The sequence below is a fragment of the Chanos chanos genome, chromosome 7 (assembly GCF_902362185.1).
Source record: "Chanos chanos chromosome 7, fChaCha1.1, whole genome shotgun sequence".
Lineage (NCBI taxonomy): Eukaryota > Metazoa > Chordata > Actinopteri > Gonorynchiformes > Chanidae > Chanos > Chanos chanos.
Window position 1 is genome coordinate 10,511,586 of NC_044501.1, and position 25,551 is coordinate 10,537,136.

The 25,551-nt window shown below is 44.1% G+C and overlaps 1 protein-coding gene across 1 annotated transcript; it reads right to left on the minus strand.

Moving 5' to 3' along the window:
- Positions 1-615: 615 nt before the first annotated feature.
- irs2a (insulin receptor substrate 2a) lies at positions 616-12,346 on the minus strand. The gene is made up of 2 exons (XM_030779698.1): positions 9,107-12,346; positions 616-952 (listed from the first exon to the last, which is right to left on the minus strand). Exons 1-2 carry the CDS (start codon positions 12,321-12,323, stop codon positions 948-950), a joined length of 3,222 nt encoding a protein of 1,073 aa, XP_030635558.1. The 5' UTR covers positions 12,324-12,346; the 3' UTR covers positions 616-947.
- Between the last annotated feature and the right edge of the window lie 13,205 nt (positions 12,347-25,551).

The window sequence follows — 25,551 nt, forward strand, 5'->3', positions numbered from 1 at the left end:
AAGGGGGATTTTGCATATTTTTTAATACCATAGGACAAGTGGCCTGTTTAGAGAGGAACTTAATTAGTCATTGTTTAAATTAAATCAATTCAGTGTCTATTTAAAAAAATAGAGAAAATACAATAAATTTTATTTATTATTTCCATGGCACATCGCCACACTATTTTTAAAATATTATGTAGGTCCAATTTGTCTTAAATACTATGTCAACGAAGACAGTAAGGCTTTGGATTGGTCATGTCAAAACATTCAATTTATAAAATAAATAAAAATTATAACTCTATATTAAACATGTAATTTAGTATACGGTTAATAGCCTGTCTTTTTCCTGAGGTAGGACTTGTAGCAGTTTATTGGGTCAATATGTTATTGAAATCAACGAAATGCCATCAAAGCACATCTTAACTGATTACATATGAAAATAAATAAAGGTTCAATATGTACCTTGAAGTTGTTTGTTGCACAATGAAGTTTAAATTAAACTGAAAAAAAAGAGGTTTGGGGCACGGTCAAGGGAAGGGATATATACTCTATACAAATTTAAATTCAGAGCTTAAAAAAAAAATCAAAGCAACAAAGGAATAATAAAATAAGTTTATTTAATAATAAAAAAAAAACAACCTATCATCCTATGTTTTCACATACGACTTTGTGTAACTGTAGCGTTTTACATTGCAGCAGCTTCGTCTTTCCTGAACGACTGGGTCACCCACCGAAGGAGAGAGGGGGGGGTTGGGGGGGGTCCCATTTTTTTACACAGCCTGACGTTGGAAACGGGGCTCAAAGCAAGCCCCTCCGGAACTCAGTGAGGAAGATGAGGGTGAAGGTTGTAGGTCATATACAGCAGCATAGTCCAGACACCTCCGTCTCTACCCAGTCACTGTCCGTTTCTCTCCTCTTCACGTCAGGAGAGAGAGAGAGAGAGAGAAAGACAATCTGTGTGATGTTCAGTCTGGAGGAAAAGAGATTAAAAAAAGAGAGAGAGAGAAAAGCCATTAAGTATCATACTTATAGAAACGCTCCGCCCAGTTACAACTTGGCTCCACGCTAGCGTGTTTCTCCGTCTCATTAAGGGTCCAGTGACAGAAAACTATGCAAATGGAGTTTGAGGGGGAAAGTGGCTGAGCAGCATTTTCCCTTAGACAACTGTTTGGGAACGTGACCTTTCAAACACGCTAACAGCTACGCAGACAGGTGGAAGGGGCGGGGGGGGGGGGGGGGGGGGGGCGACTCAGTCTAGCTTTTTTTTTAAGACCCACAGCCCCTTGTCATTCTAACTCCTTTCTTTCTCGCTTGAATGATGAAAAGTGTTCCCCCGTTTTCCCGCCTCTCCATCAACACTAGCGAAGTTAAGTTCACGTATTTGCCCCTGTGCTGCTGCTTTATTATGTGAGTGGAGATTTCAGGTTTGTCTGAAGCGAGGTTCCTTGGCTGTCTCTAAAATCTCCTACTGGTTGTGTTCACAGATCAAGTGTCTGGCCTTTGGCCTTTTGTTCTTGTTTGCTGCATTTGATTTGCATCTGGGCCTCATTGAGAGCGGAAGTCTCCAGAAGCCCTAACCCTACGTCCCTCCCCCCTCCTCAACTACCCCCTGCACACACACCACCAACGCACCCCTCACACGGCCCCGTGTTGTTGCTGCTGCTGCCACTTTCGCTCTCTCTCTTTTTCTCTCTTCTTCTCCCTCTCTCTCTTCCCCTCACTCTCTTCTTCCTTCTCTCTCTCTCTCTCTCTCCCTTACAAAGCGTGACAGCAATGATGAGAGACTGAATTTACATCTTCAAACATAACTAAAACTCACATACAAATTCCCCATCCCATTCTGCCAGCAATAAAAAAAAAAGGGACAACCAAAAACATTAGCCGTGACTCACTCTTGTAAACCTCCAACAGACAGCAACAGGCAGACCCACTGGCTGCTAAATGGTAGTGACAGCGCCCCCCCCCCCCACGTTCGCGTGCGGTCCTCAACCGTTTTAAATAAATAGGGGAAAGGGTGGCAAGCTGAGAGAAGAGAAGCCTTTGACCATGGTCTGTCTGCCACAGATGGGCTAATCCCACTTTAATCCTATTGGCATTCACATACACAGGCCAGAGGAAGGAGTATGGGGAAATATCTCTGGATCCAGAGCGATGACCGTCCGGGGAAAAGGGGTGGGGGGGTGGGGGGGGTGAAAGAGTTGTGTTGGTGGGGAGGGGGGGTGGGGTGGGAGGGATGAGGCTGGGGTAGGGGGTGGTGATCTGTGCTGTGAGCATTAATTACATAATCTGAGAAATGAACAGTAGATTCATGGTGACTACACCCCCCCACCCCCCAACCCCAACCCACGCACACACACACGCTCTTCTCGTTTCACTATAGCGAGAGCGTGCGACAAGCGACGATCGTCTGAGCGTTCCACTCAAGCATGTAGTCATCAACCAGCGTGCCAGGCTAACTGGGGCACAGAGAGGATCCACAACTGCACTGCCATTTTAGTGATACCATTACATTTGTGCCGAAATGTGAACAAGGAGGAGAAACGCCGTGGCGTGTGGGGAAGTATGCAACTTACATCTGGACAAACTGTATTTTTTTTTTTTTTTTTTTTCAAATAAATATGACCACCGACAATCCTAAATGTACAGGCCACACTGCTGCTATCTAGGGCAGTAAATTTGACAAGATGGAGTGGTCTTTCACCAATGACCTGTTTACCTCACCCCTATTACAAACCAAACATCCATTAATGACACCAAGGAACACTCAGACTACAACACACACACACACACACACACACAGCTTAGACCTGCTGACTCCGCCACATTCAAGGACATTTGATTCTGTGGGCATATGTGTGGAATAAATTGAAGGTGTACGTGTGTGTGTGTGTGTGTGTGTGAGTATGTGTGCTTTCGATGTGCCCCATCAGATACCAGGCATTAGTTTATAATCCTTGGGAGGCTGGTGGTATGGAAATGTTGTTAGCTTTGATGTGTCTCTTTGGCCTTTAGAGCGTATGGAGCTGGCTCAGGTCCCTGGAGACAGGCTTTTCTCATTGGAAAACTGCTGAGCGTAGAAGACGGCTAAACTACGGTCTGAGGAGGGTGTGGAGATATTTAGTTAACCTCTGACCTGTCACCCCACTCTTTACTCTGTCTCTCTCTTCATTTTTTTGAGGGTACCTGTACACAACCCTTGGTTCAGGGGCAAAATGAAGACAGTTACTGTTGAGAAAGAGCTCTTTAATCATTTCCCTCGGAGTTATACATATATATATGTGTGTGTGTGTGTGTGTGTGTGTGTGTGTGTGATACACAATGTATATTCAAAACAACCGGCCCCGAGGCTCATCTTCCACCCCCACCAACCCACCCCAAAACTCATCAGTGGGTGATTCCCGTTTCCCATCACCGTCCCTCTCGCCCAAAACGGTGACGCCGGACAGTTCTTTACCGTCTGCTCTCTTCTTCTATGCGGCTATATATAGCCTTAGCATCGCACTGGACAAACACAAAGCCCACATACATATCATAAAGGACAGTGACCAGCTCTGAGTTTATCCCTGTCTGTCTGTCTGAGGCAGACAACCTATGTGGCAATTATGTGCTAAGTATACCTGAACGTTCCCAAACAGCTTATGCTCTTAAGATGATTAGAACGGTAAGCAGAACACTCCCTCTTTGGTTTACAACACCAAAATATATATCATTGTTGTGAAATGCCCCTAACTAACGGTTATTCAGTTCTCTTGGTCTTAGTAATGGAAGAGTAAAAAAAAAAAAAAAAAAAAAAAAAAGAACTATTCGTCCAGCGTCGTAAAAATGTTTCCTCTGCTTTTTAAAAGATCTTTCGATTTTTTTTTTTTTTTTGCCGATTTGAAGCTGCAGCTTCAAATCATTGAAACGACAGGAAAGATTTGGAAAACGCGTGAGAATAAGAGTTTAACCAACGACCTCCTTTTAATTTAGCATGCGAGATTTAGCGTTAGCCTGTCAAACGGGTTTACGAGCAAAGTGGGCTGGAGAAGAGATGACCAATGATCTTAATGCCTCTGGGGGGGGGGGTCCAGGCTACAGGGACGTGGGGTGTCCAAGCGTAAGGCAGAGTCACGCAATGTCATATCAGCCAGTGCCCCTGTCACCAGGGACACGGGCTGCGTGGATGAAGATGTCACAGCTCGTCATGAACTTCCAGCTGCAGAGCAGGGAATGGTTTGAGTCCTCCAGGAAGCCCAGGGTGTTTCTAAGCCCGAGCGAGTGACCGAGTCCTGTGAGGTTAGACCGTGACCAAAGAACAACCGAGCCAGCAGAGATGAAGTCTCCAGGCTGCCAAACCGGAAGTTCAGCATGTCAGATAATCCCAGGACCCCACTTGAGATTTTGTGTGTGTGTGTGTGTGTGTGTGTGTGTGTGTGTGTGTGTATGCGCGCGTGCGCGCATGTGCGTGCGTGTCGACTTGTAGGAGATCGCGTGAGTGAATCAACTGCTTGTCTGTGGCTGCATGCATGCATCTGTGTGCGTGTGCGTGTGTACGCCTTTGTGTGTGTGTGTGTGTGTATGTGTGTGTGTGTGTGTGTGTGTGTGAGAGAATGCCCCCTTCAATCGTCTCCAAACAAGCCTCTGAATAATGTCTAATCCTCCATAGAACGTAATCCCCTTCTCTAGCTCCTGGCTAAATGTGGCTAACATTGACGGCGTCAGTTATCTTGGGTTGGAACATCCCGGCCTAGTTTAGTCACCGGTGCGGCAGTGGAAGCCTAGACTGCTTGGAAAGTCTGACACAAGACACTAACAGTAGCAGCAACAGGAGCAGTCTCCTAGCCCTGCCTTCCTCCCTGCCAATCAGAGAGAACACAGCTAATAGAACTGAATGAAGCACTGAGAAAAACAAGTAGAGGGGAGGGTGAGTGAGTGAGTGAGTGAGGAAGAGTAGGTGAGGGAGGGAGGGGGTGAGAGAGAGAGAGAGAGAGAGAGAGCGAGAGCGAGGTGAAAAACAAGACGATAGTGAAAATGGTTTTAGAGAGAGAGAGAGGGAGGGAGGGGTGAGGAAAAACAAAGGAGCGGTATGTGTGAGTAAGATAGAAAGAGAAAGAGAGAGTGTAGAAAACAGAGCAAAAAGAAAAAAAAAATAGTCAAGAGAATGAGGGGGGGGGGGGGGTACGTAAGTTTTCAAACACAATCACACACTGAGCATGCTCAGACGGTCCCTGGCTCTTCTCCACTCTAAAACAGGGGTGAGGGAGTGCGCCACTGAAAGCGGATCCCTCGGTTTCCAAGTAGGAAGCCTCACTGGCTCTGTGTTTTAAGGGACGAACAGACAGGCAGTACGTGTGTTTTCACATGTAGGCCGGTGTTCCCAAACACCGCTGTGTGTGTGTGTGTGTGTGTGCGCGCGCGCGAGTGACTCTGAGGCCGTTTCACAACGTGGAAAAAAAACATCTTGCACGTTATCATTCATCCTTTCACTCGTAGCCACTGGGGGCACCGGGAAAGTAGGATCACTGCGGTGCCTCTCTTTCATTCTCCTTCTCTCTCTCTCTCACTCACTCTCTTGCTTTCTGTCTAAGGGACGGCAGCTAGCCCCTGTCATGTGGCCATGGCAGATGGTCTGTTGTCAATAGTGCATTGTCTATGGCACTGCTTTGCCTGATAACCAGCAAGCAATGAGGTGAGCGGCAGGTGCACCCCCCCCCCCCCCCCCCCCCCCTCCTGGCAACGGCCATCTGCCACCCCCCACCCCCCCTCCTCTCCAGGAGGCCCAAGATCCCCGAGGGGGGGAGGCGGGGGTTGAGAAAAAGGCAAAAAGAAAACCCTGTTTACTCTTGTGGCTTCTGCTGCTAAAGCTCCAAACACCAACACCTGACATCTAGCACAGGAGATCCTCTCTCTCTCTCTGCTTTTTAAAACGCTTGAGGTTTGAGTTATTCCTGGCTACACACACACACACACACACGCGCATTCACTTACATACACAACCCCACATAAACAACTATTTCAGGAAAACTTATGGCACTGTTTCAGTTCTGTTCTCTTTATTTGCTTTATTTTGTGTGTGTGTGTGTGTGTGTGTGTAAGGGAGGGGGGGGGGGAGCTAAAAGGTCACCCCCTTGATTTAGAGAGCAGAGGGGTCTAGCGATTGCTCGGAAAATCAAATACGGCGTGCCAGTGAATGTGCACTGGTGGGGAAAAGCAAAGCAAAAACACGGGATTAGCATTTCCGGGCACTTTGCAATCAATAATCTATAAATAATCTATCACAGTATGCTAGGGAAATTAATCTTTCCACGCTGCAAATGGGACAAAGTTTTACATTCTGCTCTGATGTGTTTTTCCCTCTCTCCTTCTTTCTTTCTTTTTTTTCTTTAAAGTGATTCAAATAAGGAGGAGCGTCACATTTTAAAAACGGCCACTGACATTCCAAATTATAACAGTCACATACTGTTGGGCAGATGCTAAATACCTCTGTGTGTGTGTGTGTGTGTGTGTGTGTGCCCGTAAGTGGAACTGGTACTTTGTACCCTTCAAAGCGTCACATTTCGGCTGTTTTCTTTTTTTGTCCTACAGTACAAGCTGATAAAAAACTTATCTGTCCACTATCTGAAAACTCCTAAAAATATCTGCCTTCTAACAGAGACACTGAGTGCAGTCACTTTGAAGGAGACAATTTAGCTGACAGCTAATCAGCTCCAAACTCACACAACGTACTTTAGAGCTATTGGCTTGTTTTGTTTTGAAAGGGGTCACCCCTGTCCGCCTTATCCCCACGCTACAACCGTTATGCTAAAGCCGCGGGGTTAAGCCTTTCCTCTGGCCTCTGTCAAGCAAGGGCGCAAACATACATATGTAAACAAGACTAAAACTTAAAGAAACGCGTAAACATTCAGACATATGTCAACAAGGCTCAAGTTTTATCCCTGCAAATCTTACAAGTAAATCCTAAGTGAATGTATAGCACTTGGAAGGGGGAAAAAAAAAACATGCCCTTGGACACCACGTGTGATGATCTTTGATTCAAAAACTCAGTCAGCGCATAACAACGTGTTGCCTGTATGCACATGTGGGTAAGAGGACGCCTTTAAAAAAAAAAACCCAAAAAAAAACCCCTCCTTCTAAACTTCAATGAAAACAAGTTCAATTTCACCTCCCCCCAGCAACCTTTGTTCAGTCATGCATTCCAACCGTGAAAACTCATCAGTACCTGACAGTGTCCAATAAACACCCGCTTAACTTTCTTTTTCAGATCATCTGACGGATACACATGGCCAAACCCACATACAGGCTTTCTGTACACTGAGGGTGGACTCGTGGACAGAAGCGCACATGTCCGCTAGTAGGACGCGACCCAAACAATCCCTACATCCTTACCCAAGCCAAGCACACACTCACTCACACAAAACGCACACACACACACACACACGTATACACTTGTGCTTATAGACAAACAAGATGGTTACAAAGATCCAAACTCTCCGCCTAGAAAGGGTTAAACTTCACTATGCTGTCAACAGCTCTTTTCTCGTCTCTCTCTCTCTCCCTCTCTCTCTCTGTTTACACTGCACACTGTGCCCCTGGTCCTGGCAGGGAGAGGCACTGTTCTAAGCCACCAAGGGGCTAATTTTGGGCCATAACATTGCTTGCTTGGAGCTGCCATGTACATAAGAAAGGGGGGGGGGGGGGGGGGGGTCCCAGTTGATTTGCAGTACGTGCTTTTGGTCCATGTAATAACACTAACGGCACACAAGGAAGTGCCCAAGGCAAGCACACATAATTAAGAAGAGCATATTGTTCCAGCTTGCATGGGCAGGCGATCATGCCATCACACACACCCATAAGTGGTTCAAGTAGGAAAATTATCACAAATGTGTTTTCCTACAAGACATGTCACGTACAGAACACGGAAATATCTATCATAAATACCTTTCACAGCCTTATTTGAAGCACTGTGTAGGTAAAGGTGTTACACAGCTTCGTTTCATAAATGGATATTTGTACTGACTTGATTTTTACTCACCAACAACGGTTCTTTTATACCATATAAAAAAGAGACGTGGACCAGTCTAATTATAATGATATTAATTCAGCTGAAATACTAATTTTCTGTTTGGCTCGCTTATGCGACATTACCAAGTAATCAGTGTAAGTAAATTTCTGGGAAGATAACAACATCATGCTCAAAGAGCAGATACGGGAGAAAACTGTCCCACTCACGTGAGTCCAGCTTCAAAACAACATTACTCTCCCTCCAGTGCGAGGGAAACGCTGATACGCAACGTAAAAATAACTGTACTGCAGCAATTGTAATAATGGTGGTGATTATGTGATAGCGTTATACAAAACTATATGCAGTGACCCAGTAAAATCGTAATTTGATGAATAACTTTGTTTTGCGCAGTCAAACAGCAAGCAGACAACCCAGCTCCACTCTATCCTGCAACGTCATGATTCCTACGCACTTGCTTGTTTACCACTGCGCAGCCTTTCGGCTCGGCACGTTTGTCACGTTTCAAATTCCTTGGAATTCCACTGAATGAAAAACAGACTTTTTATCGTCAACAACCCTTATCTCGCTCTCTGGTGCTGAAGCGAACTGTAAAACGCTACGCATTAATATATTCATCATAATTACATAATGTTACCAATTTCACACTTCAGTAGTTTTTTTCCAGGGTAATACTTGCATTTATGCATCAGCTCGCCTCGGACTGATTTCTACATGGCGGTGCGACAGCTGCATTATATATTTCGCTAGTAAATGAAGAGTATATGTGCATGTTTGCTTTATCTGCAGCTTTCAGAAATGCTGCATATAACAGAAAAGCTATCCAGTAAAATGTTACAAGTTTGATCATTTCTGGGTCTATAAATTTTTATAAGTATCAACCATTACTGGAACGACAAACAGTAAGAACAATCAGATACTGTGTTAAAATATTACCATATGTAACTTTACAGGTATAGATTTCAGTGGGGGAAAAAAAAATTAAAAAACAAGATCTCTTGCTGGCCAGTGGTCTCCTAGTGGTAGCAGAGTGCACTGACACCTACCCATACCATTTCAAGTGCTGCATCACCTCCCTAATGCCGAACCAAAAACAAACCGTCCAAAAACATCAACCTGACTCACCTTTTACAGTGGTTGCTGTCTCCTTGAATCCTAGACAGGCATACGGGTTGGGATTTAATCCATTTACGTCCCCTTTGCAGCAGCCCACAGCAGTTTTGAAACTCATCAGGTTTTCACAGTTTCCTATCTCTCTGCTGTCCATGAGGTTTAAGGCGATGTAGTTAAGACCGTTTTGATAGCCCGCCGAGGTCTCCCGACACATGGGACTCCCGTACTCCTCGTCAGAACCTTCGCTGCTCCGTACGGAGACGTTTTCCACCGAGGCGGAGCTGTGTCGCTTGGCATTGTGGGCGAAAGAAGGAAACACCGGGGTGACGGTGGTGGTGGAGGAAAACGTCTCGGAGCTGTGCCGCCTCCGGCCGTGGGGGTCGGCCCGGATCACTTTCGCCATCCTGTCGGGGTCGAGGGAAGATCCCGCCAACAGGAACGCCCCGATGCTCGGGATGCTTTGCTCGGCCAGGCTTAACCTCTGTACCCTGTTAGTAGGACTGACTGTAGCAGCCTCCTCGTTCTCGGAGATGAACGAGGGAGAGATTCGGGAGTCGTCGAACTTCATCTCAGCATAACCATCTTTGTCCGTGCTGGCTGGACACGGGGAGCTCCTCTGCTCGCTAAGGAAGTACTCCCCCTCCTCAGGAGGGCAGGGACACGGCGATAACTCCGGGAGGACATCCAGAGGAGCTGAAAGCGTGTCTCTTGATTTGGGAGAGTGTGAGCTCAAGTCGAGGTTCATGTAATCGGATAAGGGAGACTTTCTTCTGCCCGTGCTAGAACCGGGAGAAGAACCCTGGCTCTCCATGGAAACAGAAGGAGGGGAATACCGCGTGGCGTCACCAAAGTCTATGTTGATGTATTCACCAGGGCTTCTAGGCTCACAGGGAAGTGGATGTTCGTTCATGCTTGGTAGCATTCTCAAGGTGTCTAGAGATAATCTATTAGGCCTGTTGATTCTTCCTCGGTGTGAGAGACCCTCTGCCCTATTGTGCCTGAGAGGAGGGGGGGCAGAGGGGCTGGTCAATGATGTAGGCCCAGAGTTGGCAGTCATGGCGTAGTAGTTTGATTCTTCTGTTGGTCTCTGACTCTGGGGGCTCATCAAAACATACTGGTTGTCCTCTCCACTTTTAGAGGTCTGTTGTACCTTGTTGGAGCGGGTCGCTGAGTTCTGAGAGGGTGAGGGTCTCTGGGCGGGTTCGCAGGGACCCACAAAATAATCTGGGGGCGTTGGTGAGGTATAAGGGTCGATGGGAGACATGTTCATGTAGTCACCATTCACCATCCTACCGTCAGAGCTGTCAAGAGATGACTTCGAGCCAGACCACATTCTCATGTAGCCACTGTCCTCCAGGGAGCCGCTGCTTGGAGAGTTAGTCGTGCATCCACTCCCCGTAGTCTGACCATGTGACCTGGGGTTGATGATCTGTTTGGGAGCTGAGACACACATGGGACTCATTGGCATGTAGTGGTCATTTTTACCACTGTTAGGTGCCACACCTGGGGTCATGGTCACATAGCCGTCGTCGCCTAGGTTACTGCTGGAGCTCCTGGAGCCGATTTCAATGTCCCCATAATCCTCGGGGTAGGACACCTTTGGAGAGGCAGAGTGTGTGTTCCTTCCAGAGTGGCCATTGGTATACGCTGCCCTCATCAACATGTACTCGTCGAGCGAGGCAGATGACAGCTGGGAAGGCACCTTCTGTTGCCTTGGTGTCGTGAGAGAGTACGTTCTTTTTCGGTATGTCTTCTCCAAATCCAGCCGCTCTCTGCTTGACGCCCGCATCTTATTGAGGGAGTGGCTAGATGCTCTGTCCATCATCATGTAGCCGTAGAGGTCGCTGACCTCTCGAGATGGGGGTGTGCTGGACAGAGATGAGGGCGTGTCGCTCCTGACCGCCAGACTGTACCTTGCCTCTCCTGGGCTGGAGGCATAATCATCACATGACAGGAAGCCTGTGTCGCTAGGTGACCCGGAGACTGAACCATTGCAGCTGGAGGGTCTTTGGGTAGTAGATGAAGTGGATGATGAACCATTCATACTGGTGGAGGAAAGGCTGACTGGGCTTATGGCTGCTGGAGGAGAGTGGGATACAGGCATAGACATGGACCTGCTGTGGTGGAGTAGCGACAGCTCCGACACCCGACACGACCCAGCGGAGACCGTGTTGGACCTGTTTATGTGGTTGTGGTTGTTTACAGTGGGGCTCCCTATCTCAGATATTGACACAGACACCGGCCGGGCCATGGTGCCGTCACCCTCGCTGGCCGTCCGTATCCGGCAGGAATTAAACCTGTTGACAGGGGATGTGGCTGCCATGCTATCCGTCCTTGACCTCCTCACCAACCCCGTCTGACTAGGGGGCAAATTGTTTAAGTTCCGCCGCGTGGGTACGGATATGGGGTTTGAGCCAGATGACTGGCTTTTGCTGCGCGGTCTGAACTCGGACAGCTCTTTCATTGCTTTCATGGCTTCCAGAATTGTCTCGTGTATATTTTGGGCCACCACGGAGTCGTCCGCCTGCATCCACAGCTCCCCGGGTCCCGTAGAGGCGGACCTGCCCACCTCGATGAAGAAGAAGCTATCGGAATGGCCACATCGGCGTATATTCATGAGTTGTAGGCTGACGGATGCAACCTCCGAGTTAAGTTTCACAAAGCTAATTGTCCGACTCGATAAACAAAGTCTGTAAACGCCAGTAATATTTCTGCTCTGACCGAGCCCCCTGGATTTCAAATTCACTTGCCATACCTCCTTGTAAGCGGCGCTCCCCGGCGTAATCATACCGTAATTTCCCTCGTCGAATCCCACCAAAGAGGATGCCGAATTAGAGACAGACCCGTCATACACTTTTCCCTCACTCATTAAATCTGTTAAGACTCTGTACCAGCTCTCTTGCTCTTGCTCATTTTCAGCAGCAACGGCGAAATATTCATCCTTGGTGTAGAGGGCTATCAGGTGCTTGTATTTTGCGTCCGCTCGCTTGTTTATGCTCAAACAAGAGTCAAGAGATATAACCCTTTTAGCAGCTGATTTGTTTTTCCATTTCTTCTCGTTCTCGTAATATTCCAAGCGGGCAGGCAGTCCGTCACTCTGTTCCTTTAACACGAAAAACCGCCTATGTCCGTGCTTTTGCTTCTTAAGATATCCGAATTTTTTAACGCTGTTAGAAATAATGTTGACATTAGATAACGGGGGTCCTCCCGATACAGGCGGACTCGCCATTCTTGCGTTTTAAATTGGTTGTTGACTTTTTAAAACTTGTGAAGAGACTACTATAATATTTTCTAAAACAGAAAACTTCAGTAAAATACGAAGGCTAGTCCATTGCCGGCGCCGGCTACTGCTCACTGTCAGCAAATCCACCGCAAATAACACCTCTCACGGAGTGACTGAACTAAAGAGAAAAACAACATGTGACGTTATACACACCCCAGCTTTAGTTAGAGAAAAAATACACAGTCATATAAGGCGGTGCAACCTTCAAGGGGCGTACTTGCCAACGCGCCAAGTTCTTCAGCTCATTGGGTTCATTGGTCGAGTCCTGGACTGACAGGACGTTGGACGAACCCGTCAGAGAGTAGCAAATCCTCTTCTACACAAGCTGTTCTCTCACTCCTCCCCTTGGTACAAAACACACTGTGCAGATGACACATTTCACTGTACACACACGGTCCACGTCTCGAGGCAATGCAGAAGCGCGTAGGTTAATAAGTTATACTCTAAAAAGCCCAGTTTATTTAAATCGTAGAGGACAGAAATTATGGGGAGGCTTATTCCTCTACTGGCATTTGCACCGACGTTTGAATACCAGAATTACCCGAATACAATTCATGTTACCCCTCTAATTCATTGTAGAGCGGTTTCAAAACATATTACTGGGGTTGCCTAAACTGAGAACTATAATATTAGGCCGTGGAAATGAAGCTCATTGTAGATATAAATGATGACTTCTTTTTCCATAATGCAAAAATTACTCACTCGGACTGCAATAGTTACATATAAATAATAATTTCTAAACAGTATCTGATTTACAAAGTGTCTTGCAGTATAATCCTGATAAAAATAAATTGTCAGCAAAACGTCGAAGTATTTCTGGTGCACAAATGGCAGGGCACGCGCCACTGTTGACCAAAAATAATGACAGACGCAATACGCGTGATTCTGTACTACGCACTTTCCACGTCTGATACATCTTCTACGTATGAGCAAGTTTAGAAGGAAAACACAGATGTCTCCTGTGATTATTTGTACAAAATAATAAATATCAGTTAATGCTAACGAATATCATGTTTCATTTTTAAGCAAAACAGAAAAGAATTAATGCTTTGTCATTTTCTCAGCTTGCTAACCGAGCTCGTTTGACTTGTAAACAACCGAGGAGTCATAGCGCGCTTCGTGTTACATAACGTTTATGATGGTCTATTTTTAAGCGCGCGGGTGTCCCTGTCCAGCAACAGTGCCTCTGGCGTTTCCGACAGCAGTTCTCTATTTGCATGTCAGTACTGAGCGTACCATTGATAACAAGAGTGGTTTTGACTGCTTTGTCCCATTCATATATTTAAGTCTTTTGCTTGTCTCAAAGTGAACGGTATCGGTCCAAATTTAGGCATCATTTTTAACGGCAGAATCAGGAGAATCACACAGGAGATTGAGTTTCTTACAGGCTATTTCTGGAGCTTGTTGACAGCACCTGTTAGACTGGAAAGGAATTTCGATTATTTCGTTAAGCCATGTAATAGCCTACTTGTTTTCAAGGGTTGTTCGGTACTTTCTGGAATGCCACTAGATCTGTTTTTCCTGGAGGTTATTTTGTAACTGCGTACGTTACACGTTGAGTACACCACGGAAATGACGCCATCTCATGGCCAACTGGCATATGTTTTAAAGTTGCAGTGAAACCAAGTTTTAAATAGTTTTGTTTGGGGTTTTTTTTTTCAGACTAAGCCTCTGTTTAGACAGACATCATATTTGCTATTACGATTTTAAAACAACACACCAAACAAATACACAAACAGCTTTATTAGGCATATTAAGACGAGCTAGTGTCTTCACACTTTCAGTTCAGCCATCACCTGATAGCCCCGGGTAGCATGTCTTCTTAGATGTGTATAATGTGACGCCCTAATTTGCAAGTAAACACTGTTGTTCTGTTCTGTTGGTGGGATAGAGATAAGAATAAAGCCAGTCTTTTCATTGGCGGATAAAAAATAAAAAGAAAACCTCTTTGTTAATTCAGGAAAAAGACATTGAATGAGTACACAAGCGCCTTGTTGCACCTCAGTGAAAACAAAATGTCTTTGTTCCTTAAGGCTGTTTATTGTTTTGATGGCAGCAGTCTGGCTGTAAGCAGGTCACACGTATTAGCAAGGAGAATAAGAACTCTCTCTGAGTGGCTATCGTTAACGCCAGCGTATGGAATGCTATGTGGAACATCTGCTGGGACTGAGATGATCCTTGGGATTGTCATGGCTGAAGCCTGTTTAGGTGCCACAGCTTTGGGACCACCTTTGATCTCATCTCTCTCTCTCTCTCTCTCTCTCTCTCTCTCTTTCTCTCTCTCTCTCTCTCTCTCTCCCTCTCTCTCTCCCTCTCAGGGCCATTGTCTCACTGGCCAAAAAGATTCATCAGAAAATCCCATCTCATTGGAATCCATCAGTGGTCCCGTCTGTGCTGCTGCACTTGACACACACACACACACACGCACACACCCCTTGGTCTTATAATCACACCCCTAAAGCAGATTAGCGTGTTCAGTCATAGGGGTTGATCTAGCTAGGCGAGATTTGGACCTAAATAAATTCTGTCACAGACCCCTCCTCACAAATGAACAGCTGTCTATTGTGACATGACCCCCCCCCCCACACACACACACACGTAGGATAAACACTTGCCCCATTAAAATGGATTAAGCATAACACACCGTGGTGTCTGCCTGTGTATTGTTCTCCGTTGTTTTTCAGTGTTGTTTGTGATCCTCCCTGGATGTTTTTCTTTCATCTGCCTATTTTTCTGTTTTTGCTCAAGTGTCAAAGCGGGAAGCTAAGCTTGACAACAACATGTGTTCCTGGTAATAAGATGTCACTAATCTGATACAATAGGAAAAATAGGTCCAAAGGTTGACTAATCCACAATGTAGCTGCTCACAAGTTGAATGGCAGACCTATTTATAGTTGTTTAGTATGGAGTTGTGAAAGGGAGCATTTTTTCTTTTGGTAGCTCTGTGGAATGGGTTGTATAATGTACTTTTGTGAGGCATCTAAATCACTAGGATGTAATAATAATAATAATAATAATAATTTTTTAAAAAACATACTAACCTTTACAAGATTCAATTCAGTTCAGTAAAAGGTGACGTTCGTTACTTGAATTTCTCTGTGTTCACTTCCTGCATGTTTATGTCTGTCTGTGTATTCGAACTTCAATATATTCACTGGAAAATTTTCAATCAGCTATTGAAATTAAACTGTAGTTGATTGATAATCCTTTCATATTATACTTTGAAAAACAGAGCTTTCTTTAAAAAGCTCTAGAAAGAGGGCTTGTGTTAAAATATGGAATATTTAAATGGATTGCTCTGGGATGTTGATATAAACTGTTCAGCTGTTATGCCTCAATATCTCTGCAAACCTGTTATTCAAAGTGATACTGATATTGATTTGTATTGGTATGTATGTCTGCTTACTGATGTGTAAGTCGAGTACACTGGAAATCTGGAGTTGTGAAGAACTGAGTTCAAAAGTGGATTGATTAATACTCTGACAATCATTTCTAAACTCAGGATCACAGGCATTACTCAGTTATTGCTCTTAAGAACCGACCTGAAATATCCCAGAATGTTAAAAGGTCATGGTGATGAAGCAGAAGTCGACCTCTGATCTGTCTTACTTGGAATGCTGTCAATGACGCTCATGCTGTACTTTACCCATCAACACTGTGACAGGATTATGTAAATATTATGGATAAAACTAACCCCCCCCCCCACACACACACACACACACACACTCACACACCCATACACACACACATACACATACACATACACCTGCACACACACACACACACACACACACACACACACACAAACACACCCGCACGCACATGGACCTTGTTTATGTTTACGACTGTTGGACAACTGGCAGGTCAGTCGGGTCAATAAGGTCACACTGTAGGTGACTGATCCTTTACACAACAGTTTACGAATGGCACCGATGTTGATTCCCAATGCTTTCAGCCACACAAAGGAAGAGGAGAAGTTGAAATGCAATGAGAGACACACATTAGAGAGCCATGATCAGCTCAGACATGCCATGACTACGCCCCGTTGTCAATGAGATCGAATTTCTACTACTTACTGTCTGTCTGAGCTGCTTCCCCTAATAAAGCACACCAGGGAATCTGAGAGACTCCCAGCCCTTCCATGGAAAACTATCCCTTCCCAGGAACAACAATCTGAAACAAAGAGTCACCAACACATCTAGGCCTGGATGATCCCTACTGATTTCCAGCGTAAGAGAGAACTAGAATGCACAATCTGTTGTTTGTTAGAGTCGAGTTTCTCCCAAAAACACATCTGTGCGGAACAAAAAAAAAAAAGAAAGAAAACACAAATTTTCCTTTCTCATTCTGTCTATTCCACATAACATTTATTTCTTGTCACTATAGTAAAGAGCTATACCGTGATGCAGATTGGAAAAAGAGGCATCATCTAGGCCAGAGTTGAATGATTTTAATGAGTTTAATAACCTTTCTCAGAACAAGTTCACTTATTCAACGGTGTCAGCGAGCCTCTGTCGTCCAGTCAATGTCGGGAGGAAAAAAAAAAAGAAAAAAGAGCTGGACACATTTTTTTGTAGAGAACAATGGAAACCTCACATTTAATCCCAGACGACTGTAGAGTGTAAGAACATGCCACATAAATACACGTGTCAAAATTCACCAATCTCTTGGGCTACTTCTTGTGCCCATATTTTCAAGGTGACCTGTGCAGTCAACATCACTGTGCTCACCAACCGACAATTTCATATCAGAAGATATTCAGACTTCAGTATTCAACTCATGTAACACTGAACGCTGCTGGCACAGTGGAATTTTTGGAGCTTGTAAGACGGTTTCGTAATGCAGTTGGGCCTTCACGTTGGACTTTCTTTCCTTAACAGAGGCTGCCCGGTTGAAATGGTTCTCAAAGGACAGTTTAATGGTTTTGTGCCCTCTCACCAAAAATAAAGAGACGCTGAAACCTGTGTGTCTTCTTTTCCCTCTCTCTGTCTCTCTCTCTCTCTCACTCTCACTCTCTCTGTCTCTGTCTCTGCCTCTCTTTCTCTCTCTCTCTCTCTCTCTCACTCTCTCTCCCTCTCGTGAGAGATCAGAGCCAGGGTATTAAAGTCTAAAATCATGAGCTCATTGCCTTTTGAGAGCTCGTCCAAAATCGTTTCTATCCAATTCTATCCCACGACTGGGTTTTTTTTTTCCCTCTGCAGAACGGGTGAAGTGTTTCTGTGGGTCGGAGTATTGTTTACGCTGGCTAATTTGACTAATTAACCCGGCGCAGATTACGGCCCGAGCCAAGCCTGATTAAGGGTTTGGATGTGTTTCTAATCCACTAGCCTGTGTATATTTGGCCTGGTGAGATAATGACATGGCTCTCGGAACGGGACCTGTTTCCTCCTTTAGTGTGAGCTCCATAGACCACCTAGCAGCGAACCTGTTACAGATGGTTATGAAACCACTGTGACAGGTATTAAGTTCTATATGATCTCCAGTATGAGTGGTAGTTTACTGCACATTCTGTTTTTATTTATTACACATCTGGTTTTATTTATTATTCTGACCAAGATGGTACGGACATGTTTCATAACCGTAAATTTGCTGGCTACCGTCCTGCAGAATTTTGTCCTTGTCCTATTCACACGTAATTCTATTTTTGGGGGTGTTCGCAAGAACTCTCATTAACTATGTTTGTGTCTATCCTCTAAGAAATATTAGTGGGTCCTCCCCAGATTTAAAAAAAAAAAAAAAAAAAAAAGCTTTTAGTACTCCTGCCGCATTGTGTGTCAGCTATGCGACTGTACCCAGCCGTGACCTAAATTCCATACAGAATTCTATATTTAAGGATGGCTTTTACAGCAATGCATGAGTGAGGTTCACCGTGTAAAACAAAGCTATTCAACAAATGCAAGCTTCCCAGTTTGTACCTATGACGCACTTTTCATCACATATTCAGACTGTGCCCTTGAATTCAGCACTTATCTGACAATCGAGTTTGTCTCGCAACACATGAGTTGGCATGACTTTGACTGGCGGAGAAACAAGAAGTAGACCAGCACGGCCTGTGTTTACAGAACAATCACGCACAATATCGCACTGCAAACAATATAAAGGCGCTGATTTCGTCAGCAGCCCTTCACGTGGTTGATTATTCATGTTAAAAATGGAAAAAACCCCCCCCAAAAAAACAAAAACATTCACGTGAAATAGACACAAACACGCGGATTCATTCATTTTGACTTGTTTACCTGCTGTCATCTCAGAAGTCTGTAGCCCATGAAACCGTATTGATATCTCGATTGCACAGATGTAGCTATGGAATAACGAGCTAACGGAGAGGAACGCCGATATACACATCTTGAAAGACAACTAATGTGCCTTGAATTCTTTCTTAAACATTGCAAAGCGGTAATTCCGTTTGTAACGTTTATACAACGTTACCGCCAAGTTGGGAATTTAAAACTGGACTATTGTTCTACTGCTTTGCAATTGCTGTCAATGGGACTGAATGTCCTTTTGTGTACCTGACTGAGTGGTGCCACGCTGTACAACAGAAACAGGGTTGCAAAAAAAAAAAAAAAATCTGGTGTTTAGCAGAGCAACAACCTTGACAAAGAAAAAAAAAAGTTACTGTGAATGATTTTGGGTTTAATGAAGCCTCTGTGGACGAGCTGAAGACTGGGAAGAAAAAAAAAAAAACCACGAACCGGAGAAGACCGTCTAAACCAGGTTCAGCAAACTCAAACAGGAATGCAGCGCTAATACATTACCCTACTAGTAAACCACACACATGGCCCAAAGCGCATATACACAGAGCACGTATCAGATGACGTTTCTGGTACTTTCCGTACACTGGTGTTCACCTAAAAATTCATGTGTTTTTCATTTGTTTGTTTGTTTGTTTGTTTGTCTGTTAACATTCTTTCCAGAATTTCACATTTTCACGTTGGCACTGGGCAGGATGCTCCGTATTGTTAAATTGGTGTGTATGTCCAAAATGTCAGGATCTGTTCACCGCAAGGGTCTGAAGCTGGTTAAACAGTCGCACTGAGAAGCCCAGTTACTGCTCTGTTTATATAATAAATATGGGACGCCAACATTCAGTTGATGCAGTCCTTATGTCCAGTTGGGTTTTATGCATGTATCGCTAGATTTGAATACTATCAGGACATTAAACACACTATTAGTTTACACGGGCAACTCACTCAACACCAAGATATGCTTGTTTAGAGAAAAGAAAATGAAGAAAAAGTTCAAATAGAGAGGTAATAAGAGGCGACTTTCAAACGCTTATTGTGAAGCTAAGACTGATTTAGAACCACACGTGCTCATTTCAGCCTCGCTTAGTCACCTTTAACAAAGCCAGTGACGTCTTCAACATGTTCCCAAAACCCTCCTGACGTGAATATGAGGTTCAGTGAAACACATGCCCCTATGTTCAGACCTATGTACATAGGTCTGCAAAGCAAAAGCCACGAAAAACGAGTATGAGATCACGGCTCCACTAATCTCTGTTTCCACGTGTACTGATGGCAGGTGGAGCAGCTGTGGAGATGGTCCCTGAGGGATGGTCCTCCAATCAGTCTTATTAAGATTAAAAAATACACACTCACACACACACACACGCACACACACACACACACACCTCTGAGTCTTTTTTTTTTATATAACTAGCTCTGTGTATGAGACATCACAGGACACCACAGTCTGCATTTACATACATGCATTCTCCATGGAAACCTCCAGTTCACTGTGCATGAGGTTTCTGATGGAGTAGTTTACATACATGTGTTCTCCATGGAAACCTCCAGTTCACTGTGCATGAGGTTTCTGATGGAGTAGTTTACATACATGTGTTCTCCATGGAAACCTCCAGTTTACTGTGCATGAGGTTTCTGATGGAGTAGTTTACATACATGTGTTCTCCATAGAAACCTCCAGTTTACTGTGCATGAGGTTTCTGATGGAGTAGTTTACATACATGCATTCTCCACGGAACCCCCCCCCCCCCCCCCCCCCCAAGTCTACTGCATAAGAGATTTTTGATGCACTGGGATTTTGAACTGGGACTGCAGGACATCATGGTATGTGGAAACGTGAAAAACTGACAGAGCTGAACGTCCAATTGGTAAGGTTTGACCTACCTCACAATATACTAAAGGACTCCTTTCAAATGAATAGTGCTAATCACATATAATGTTATGAACATGTGTGTCACACAGTTCATGTATTTTTTTATCCATGGAAAAATGAATGACTTTTATTCATATCTCATTCATTTAGATGTCTTTTTTCTTTCCTTCTTTCTTTCCTTCTTTCTTTCTTTTTTTTAAATTATAAGGATGTTGCATTGAGTGTAAGTGTTCCATGCCCCTCCAGCGAGAGCACAGACATTTAAACTGTCAGCCGTGCAACAGCTGATAGATTTTGTTGAATGAAAAGTCTTTCAGAGTGGTCCCTTAATGTACCTCTTCCCTTTCACCCATCCACAAAAGAGAGAACGAAGAGGAGGGTCCGTCATTAAAAGGGAGGACGACATACGTCGACATATATTTCCATCTCATCAGCGGCAGTTCGGTGGTAAATCAATCATTTCCTCCCCCATCAGTTCCCAGAGCTCCCACGCTAACCAGATGTGACAGCAACTGAGGTGCCAATCTTGAGGGCACACACCCATAATAATGAATTAAAAGGTGACTCCTATGTAAAATGTGGACGGATGTGTTGTAAGAGCATGACACAGAGCACAAAATACCCGTAATAACCAGAGTTTCCACGAATATTGTATTTCAAGTGTGTTTAGCGTTCGTGCGGTTGATGAATTTGGAGTTGGGGGGGGGGGGGGGGCGTCATTGTGTCCTCATTTCCGTTTATTTAAAATCTGTCTTTACCAATATATTGGATGGATCCTCTGAATGGTGGATTGTCAGGAAACACGACATTTCTGTCAAACGAAAACGTGGGGTTTCGGCGGACCGGTACACAACGGAGCTCGTTGTTCCTCTCAAAACCACGAAAAAAAGCCGTTAAATGAGTCCGCGTCGCCTGATTGTTGGTCTTGGGTATCGAGGTATGAGGTGTGCCTCTGAACCGCATTCTGTGCAAAGGTCAAAAGAATGTCACGCAGACAGGGTCAGAGGCAGAAAAAGCGGTGATCTTCTTAAGCGAGGGTAAACCAGGCCAGTGGCGGTCTAACAGCATTTTTCATTGGTGCTGCTGCACAAAAAGCAATGAGCCGTTAGAAGGTTTATCATAAGCAACCAAAGGATTACAGCTGGGCCTGGCTCAACTCCGTTGAGATTAGAGAACGTTACTTAACCGGGTCGTGTTTCGTGCCAGAACTGAATTTGTGTTGAAAGAAAACAAAAATTAAGATAAAAAATCCTACGCTAAAAACCCTACGCTAAAGCTGACACTCACCGAATGTGATCAATGCTTGTTTCATTTGGGGTGACTGCGTGTTTGTGCTGAAACGTCCATCTACAGTTTCGATTCGAGCATTTGAGATTCTGTAGAATCGGTTTGATTATTGGAGACTCAGTATTTGAAGTGTTATACTGGCACATCGGTCTCTGAGTCATCCGCTAAAATGCATCGTGTACCAGGGAAGGATGTGGAATGACACATAATTTGTATAAGGGACTCATGAGCTAAGATCTATCTTTTTTAAAAAAAAAAAAAAAAAAAAAAAGTCACTTGGGCTTAATCTTCATTTGCTTAAGGCAAATTTGTGTCAGTTACCTTTTTCTTTTCTCAGGCTTCGTCTGGACCGTTACCTGTGCAGCACACCCCACGGCTTGTTTTTCACACAGTAAACGTCACCGACAGACACACACGTGAACTCACGCAAACTGTCCTTCATGTATGCATGTGTGGAATGTAAACATCAGTGATCCATGTTCAGTCATTTGTTTCATGCGTTTATGACAGGTCAAGTCTGAACAATCTCAAACTCTATTCTGTAGACTTGTCATGGCAAACTCAGCAGAAACTGGCCGAGGGAGAGCGCAGTTATTAACTCTCTGGACGAATGAAGGCGATGAAGTTGCACTGGCCTGGAGCTGTGTCGTTGGGCCCCTGAGCTCCCAGTACGCCCCAACTGAACTCTGAGGGTGGACTTTTTACCGCTGACGAAAGTCACAACCAGTCACCACGAGAAAATGTCTCAGGTACTGCATGCACCACAATGTGCAATTAGCAAGGAAACAACAACATTTGACGTCCCAAAAATGCAACTCCGTGTCTGTTCCGCTTCTGTCACCTCATCGATTTGAATTTCAGTATCTCTTTTCCTCCGACCACTTATGTGAGAGTAAAAATGCAAATATGTGGTTTTGCCCCATCGTGAATGACTACAGCGGGGAAAGCAGAAATGCCCTCTGTGTCCCTCACCTCACATCGCCTCGCCTTTACTACGTGCGGCTTTACCGTGAGCGATAAGTGGATTTATTCTTTAATGTGTCTTCTGTGTGTGGCTTAAATGTATAGATCTACAGTGGGCAGATCTTTTCGTTTAAAGGGCGGCTCAGTTGGGGAGTAGTCGCGCAATCCGCTATGCAAAAGAGGCTTTGTTGGTAAACAGGTGCCACTTTGGGATTGGGTTAAAGCACCTGCTAACCAGGTCAAGTGTCAATCGTTTTATCTCATACCATCTTGGTCTCGGATACTAATAACCTTCAGAAAAGCTAGAGGGCTGTCACACGTCTCTGGAAAGTGCTAGAGCGAATAACTAGGCAAATGTAACTCACAACGTATAGGAAGGTGAATTATGAAACCTCACGCAGCCGTCTGTTCTTTGAAGAAGAAACAGTTTCTTGGTGAAGGTATATGTACACCTGGACCACTACCGCCAATTAAAAGTTAAATATTTATTTTGCTCATTCTTAACTTTCTCCACATCACTCTCATCTGCTTTTTTCTTAAAATGGTACTATTTTAAGTTTTCTAAGTCATCGAAAGTCGCTAAGACAGCTATGAGTGTTGGGAGAGCTGGTGTGAATGCTAAACGCTGGGATCAAGAATCCTTTACTAAATGAGAGAATAACAGTAGATATACACATTCAGGACTCTTACTGAAGACAGTGTAGTTATTCAGAGACTAGACATAGGAGAATAATTCTTTACTCCCTTTTACCCCACAGTCTATACATAAAAAGAGAACCTGAAATTAGATTCCACTCTGGACCAGTTAAATCCAGTTCCAGATAATAACTAAACAATATTCATGTTTAAGCAATCCTAGAGGGGGGTGTTCCAGAAAGCAGGTTTAGTGAAAACTCAGAGTTAGTTAACTCAGAGTAAGTGGTAAACCACCTAATAGAAGAGGCCTATGGCTTCATTCTCCTAGCAAAATAAAGCCATAGGGCTCCTCTGTTAGGAAGTTTACTACTTAGTCAGAGTTAACTAACTCTGAGTTTTCACTAAACCCACTTTCTGGAACACCCCTGAGGTTTCTGTTTCAACCAAACACCAGCACGGTAGCAGACATAAACGCTACACACCCAAAACTCGTTAAGCATTAGGATTATCAGATACAAGACTGATTCTCTCAAACTCTCCTTAGAGGAATATATGAGGAAAATAAAAAAACAACAGCATTTATGGGTTTTTAATTTTAGCTTATACCCGGAAGATTCTGAAAATAGAGAAAATTCTGTGAAAAGTAAACAGCATTGGCATGAGCATTTGCAGTTACGTCTATCAACAGGTACAAGATGCAGACAACAGACAACTGGGAAAAGTCTTGAGGGAGATATTTAGAGGACACTTCATTAAAAAAAAAAAAAAAGTTTTACCCCAAAACACCCCTTTACTTTAGCATGAGACAGGCAGAGTTCTTCATCTGCAATAAAGTGTACTTTTAGGAAACTACTCAAACTGATAACATCCTAATTCCTGTTATCAGCACAGCACCATCTTAGGTGGTATTAATATATATTTATTTCTGTACTAATGCCTCAAAGGTTGGAGGTAAGTTAGTTTTGAGCAGTAAAGTGCAGACTGAATTCTAATGACGACTTTCAGGTGCAGAGTATCATTGAAAGAGCGCCCTCTGGTGGTTTAAACTATGCATTTTTGCTTGCTTTTGCTTTGCTGGTAAACCTGCATAATTCCATCAGCTTAACCAACTTCCACCAAGGCAAACAACATAAAGACTTCATAAAGATTTGGAATGAAAGAAATGTACATGCACAGACCAACAATCCCACAGACAGAGATGAAACACTTCATTGCGAGGGATTGTTTATAACTTACAAAACTTTATTTCAGCATGTTCAAAAAAGGCACAAAGCATTTAAAAGAATATAAACATTTCTCACAGCAGGCACGGATGAAAAATAAAATCATTTAAAACATGCAACCACAACAAAAGAAATCAAAATATACACTCATTCACTATAAAGGACATATACACCAACTTTGCATCTTCTGTTTTACCCAGTTCTGTCTCCCAGTTCGGCCCCTGAAGGTCTACAGCATGTTACGCCTCACCCTGCTATAAAAACACCTGATTCAAACCATTAACTAATTCTCAAGGCCTCGATTGGCTGGGACACCAGGAGCAGAGCTGGGAGCAACAGGTTCAACTGATGTATAATTCTGTGACTTGTATGTTCTGTTTAACTTATGTGCAAAACAAAAAGTGGACTATTTTCACAGTATCCTTAGGCCACAGAGGAACAAAGTGAAAGATGATTTACGTCAACAACACATAAGTCCTTTTCGTGACTACTCATCTGTTCAGGAAATCCTCATTATAGCCACGACCTTCAGAGACTCTGAAGTGCCACTGAGAAATCAGAAAATGAATGTGTGAACAGCAGTGTCTGTCAGACACCGTTATCTCCCGATGTAACATTCCACCATATATTGATCATGCCAGACTGATGCGAAGAATGTACAATCAGTGCTTCATAGTGCAAATGAGCAAAATATAAATCTTAGACAAATTTCTCACCGTAGAACAAATAATATATTATCAACAGACCGTGGAGAAGAGTCTGTTCTACCCATTTCGCAGAGACCCAATTAAGAACGAATCCCCGCTCCCTTCCCTAAGGCCCTTCTAAAGGACTCAAACAACTGAACAAATATCTGCAATATTGTGATGACTCTCTACTGCCCCCTAGTGGCTTTAAAAAACAAAACACAAAACAAAAACAAAACCACAGTTCACTAATCAGCC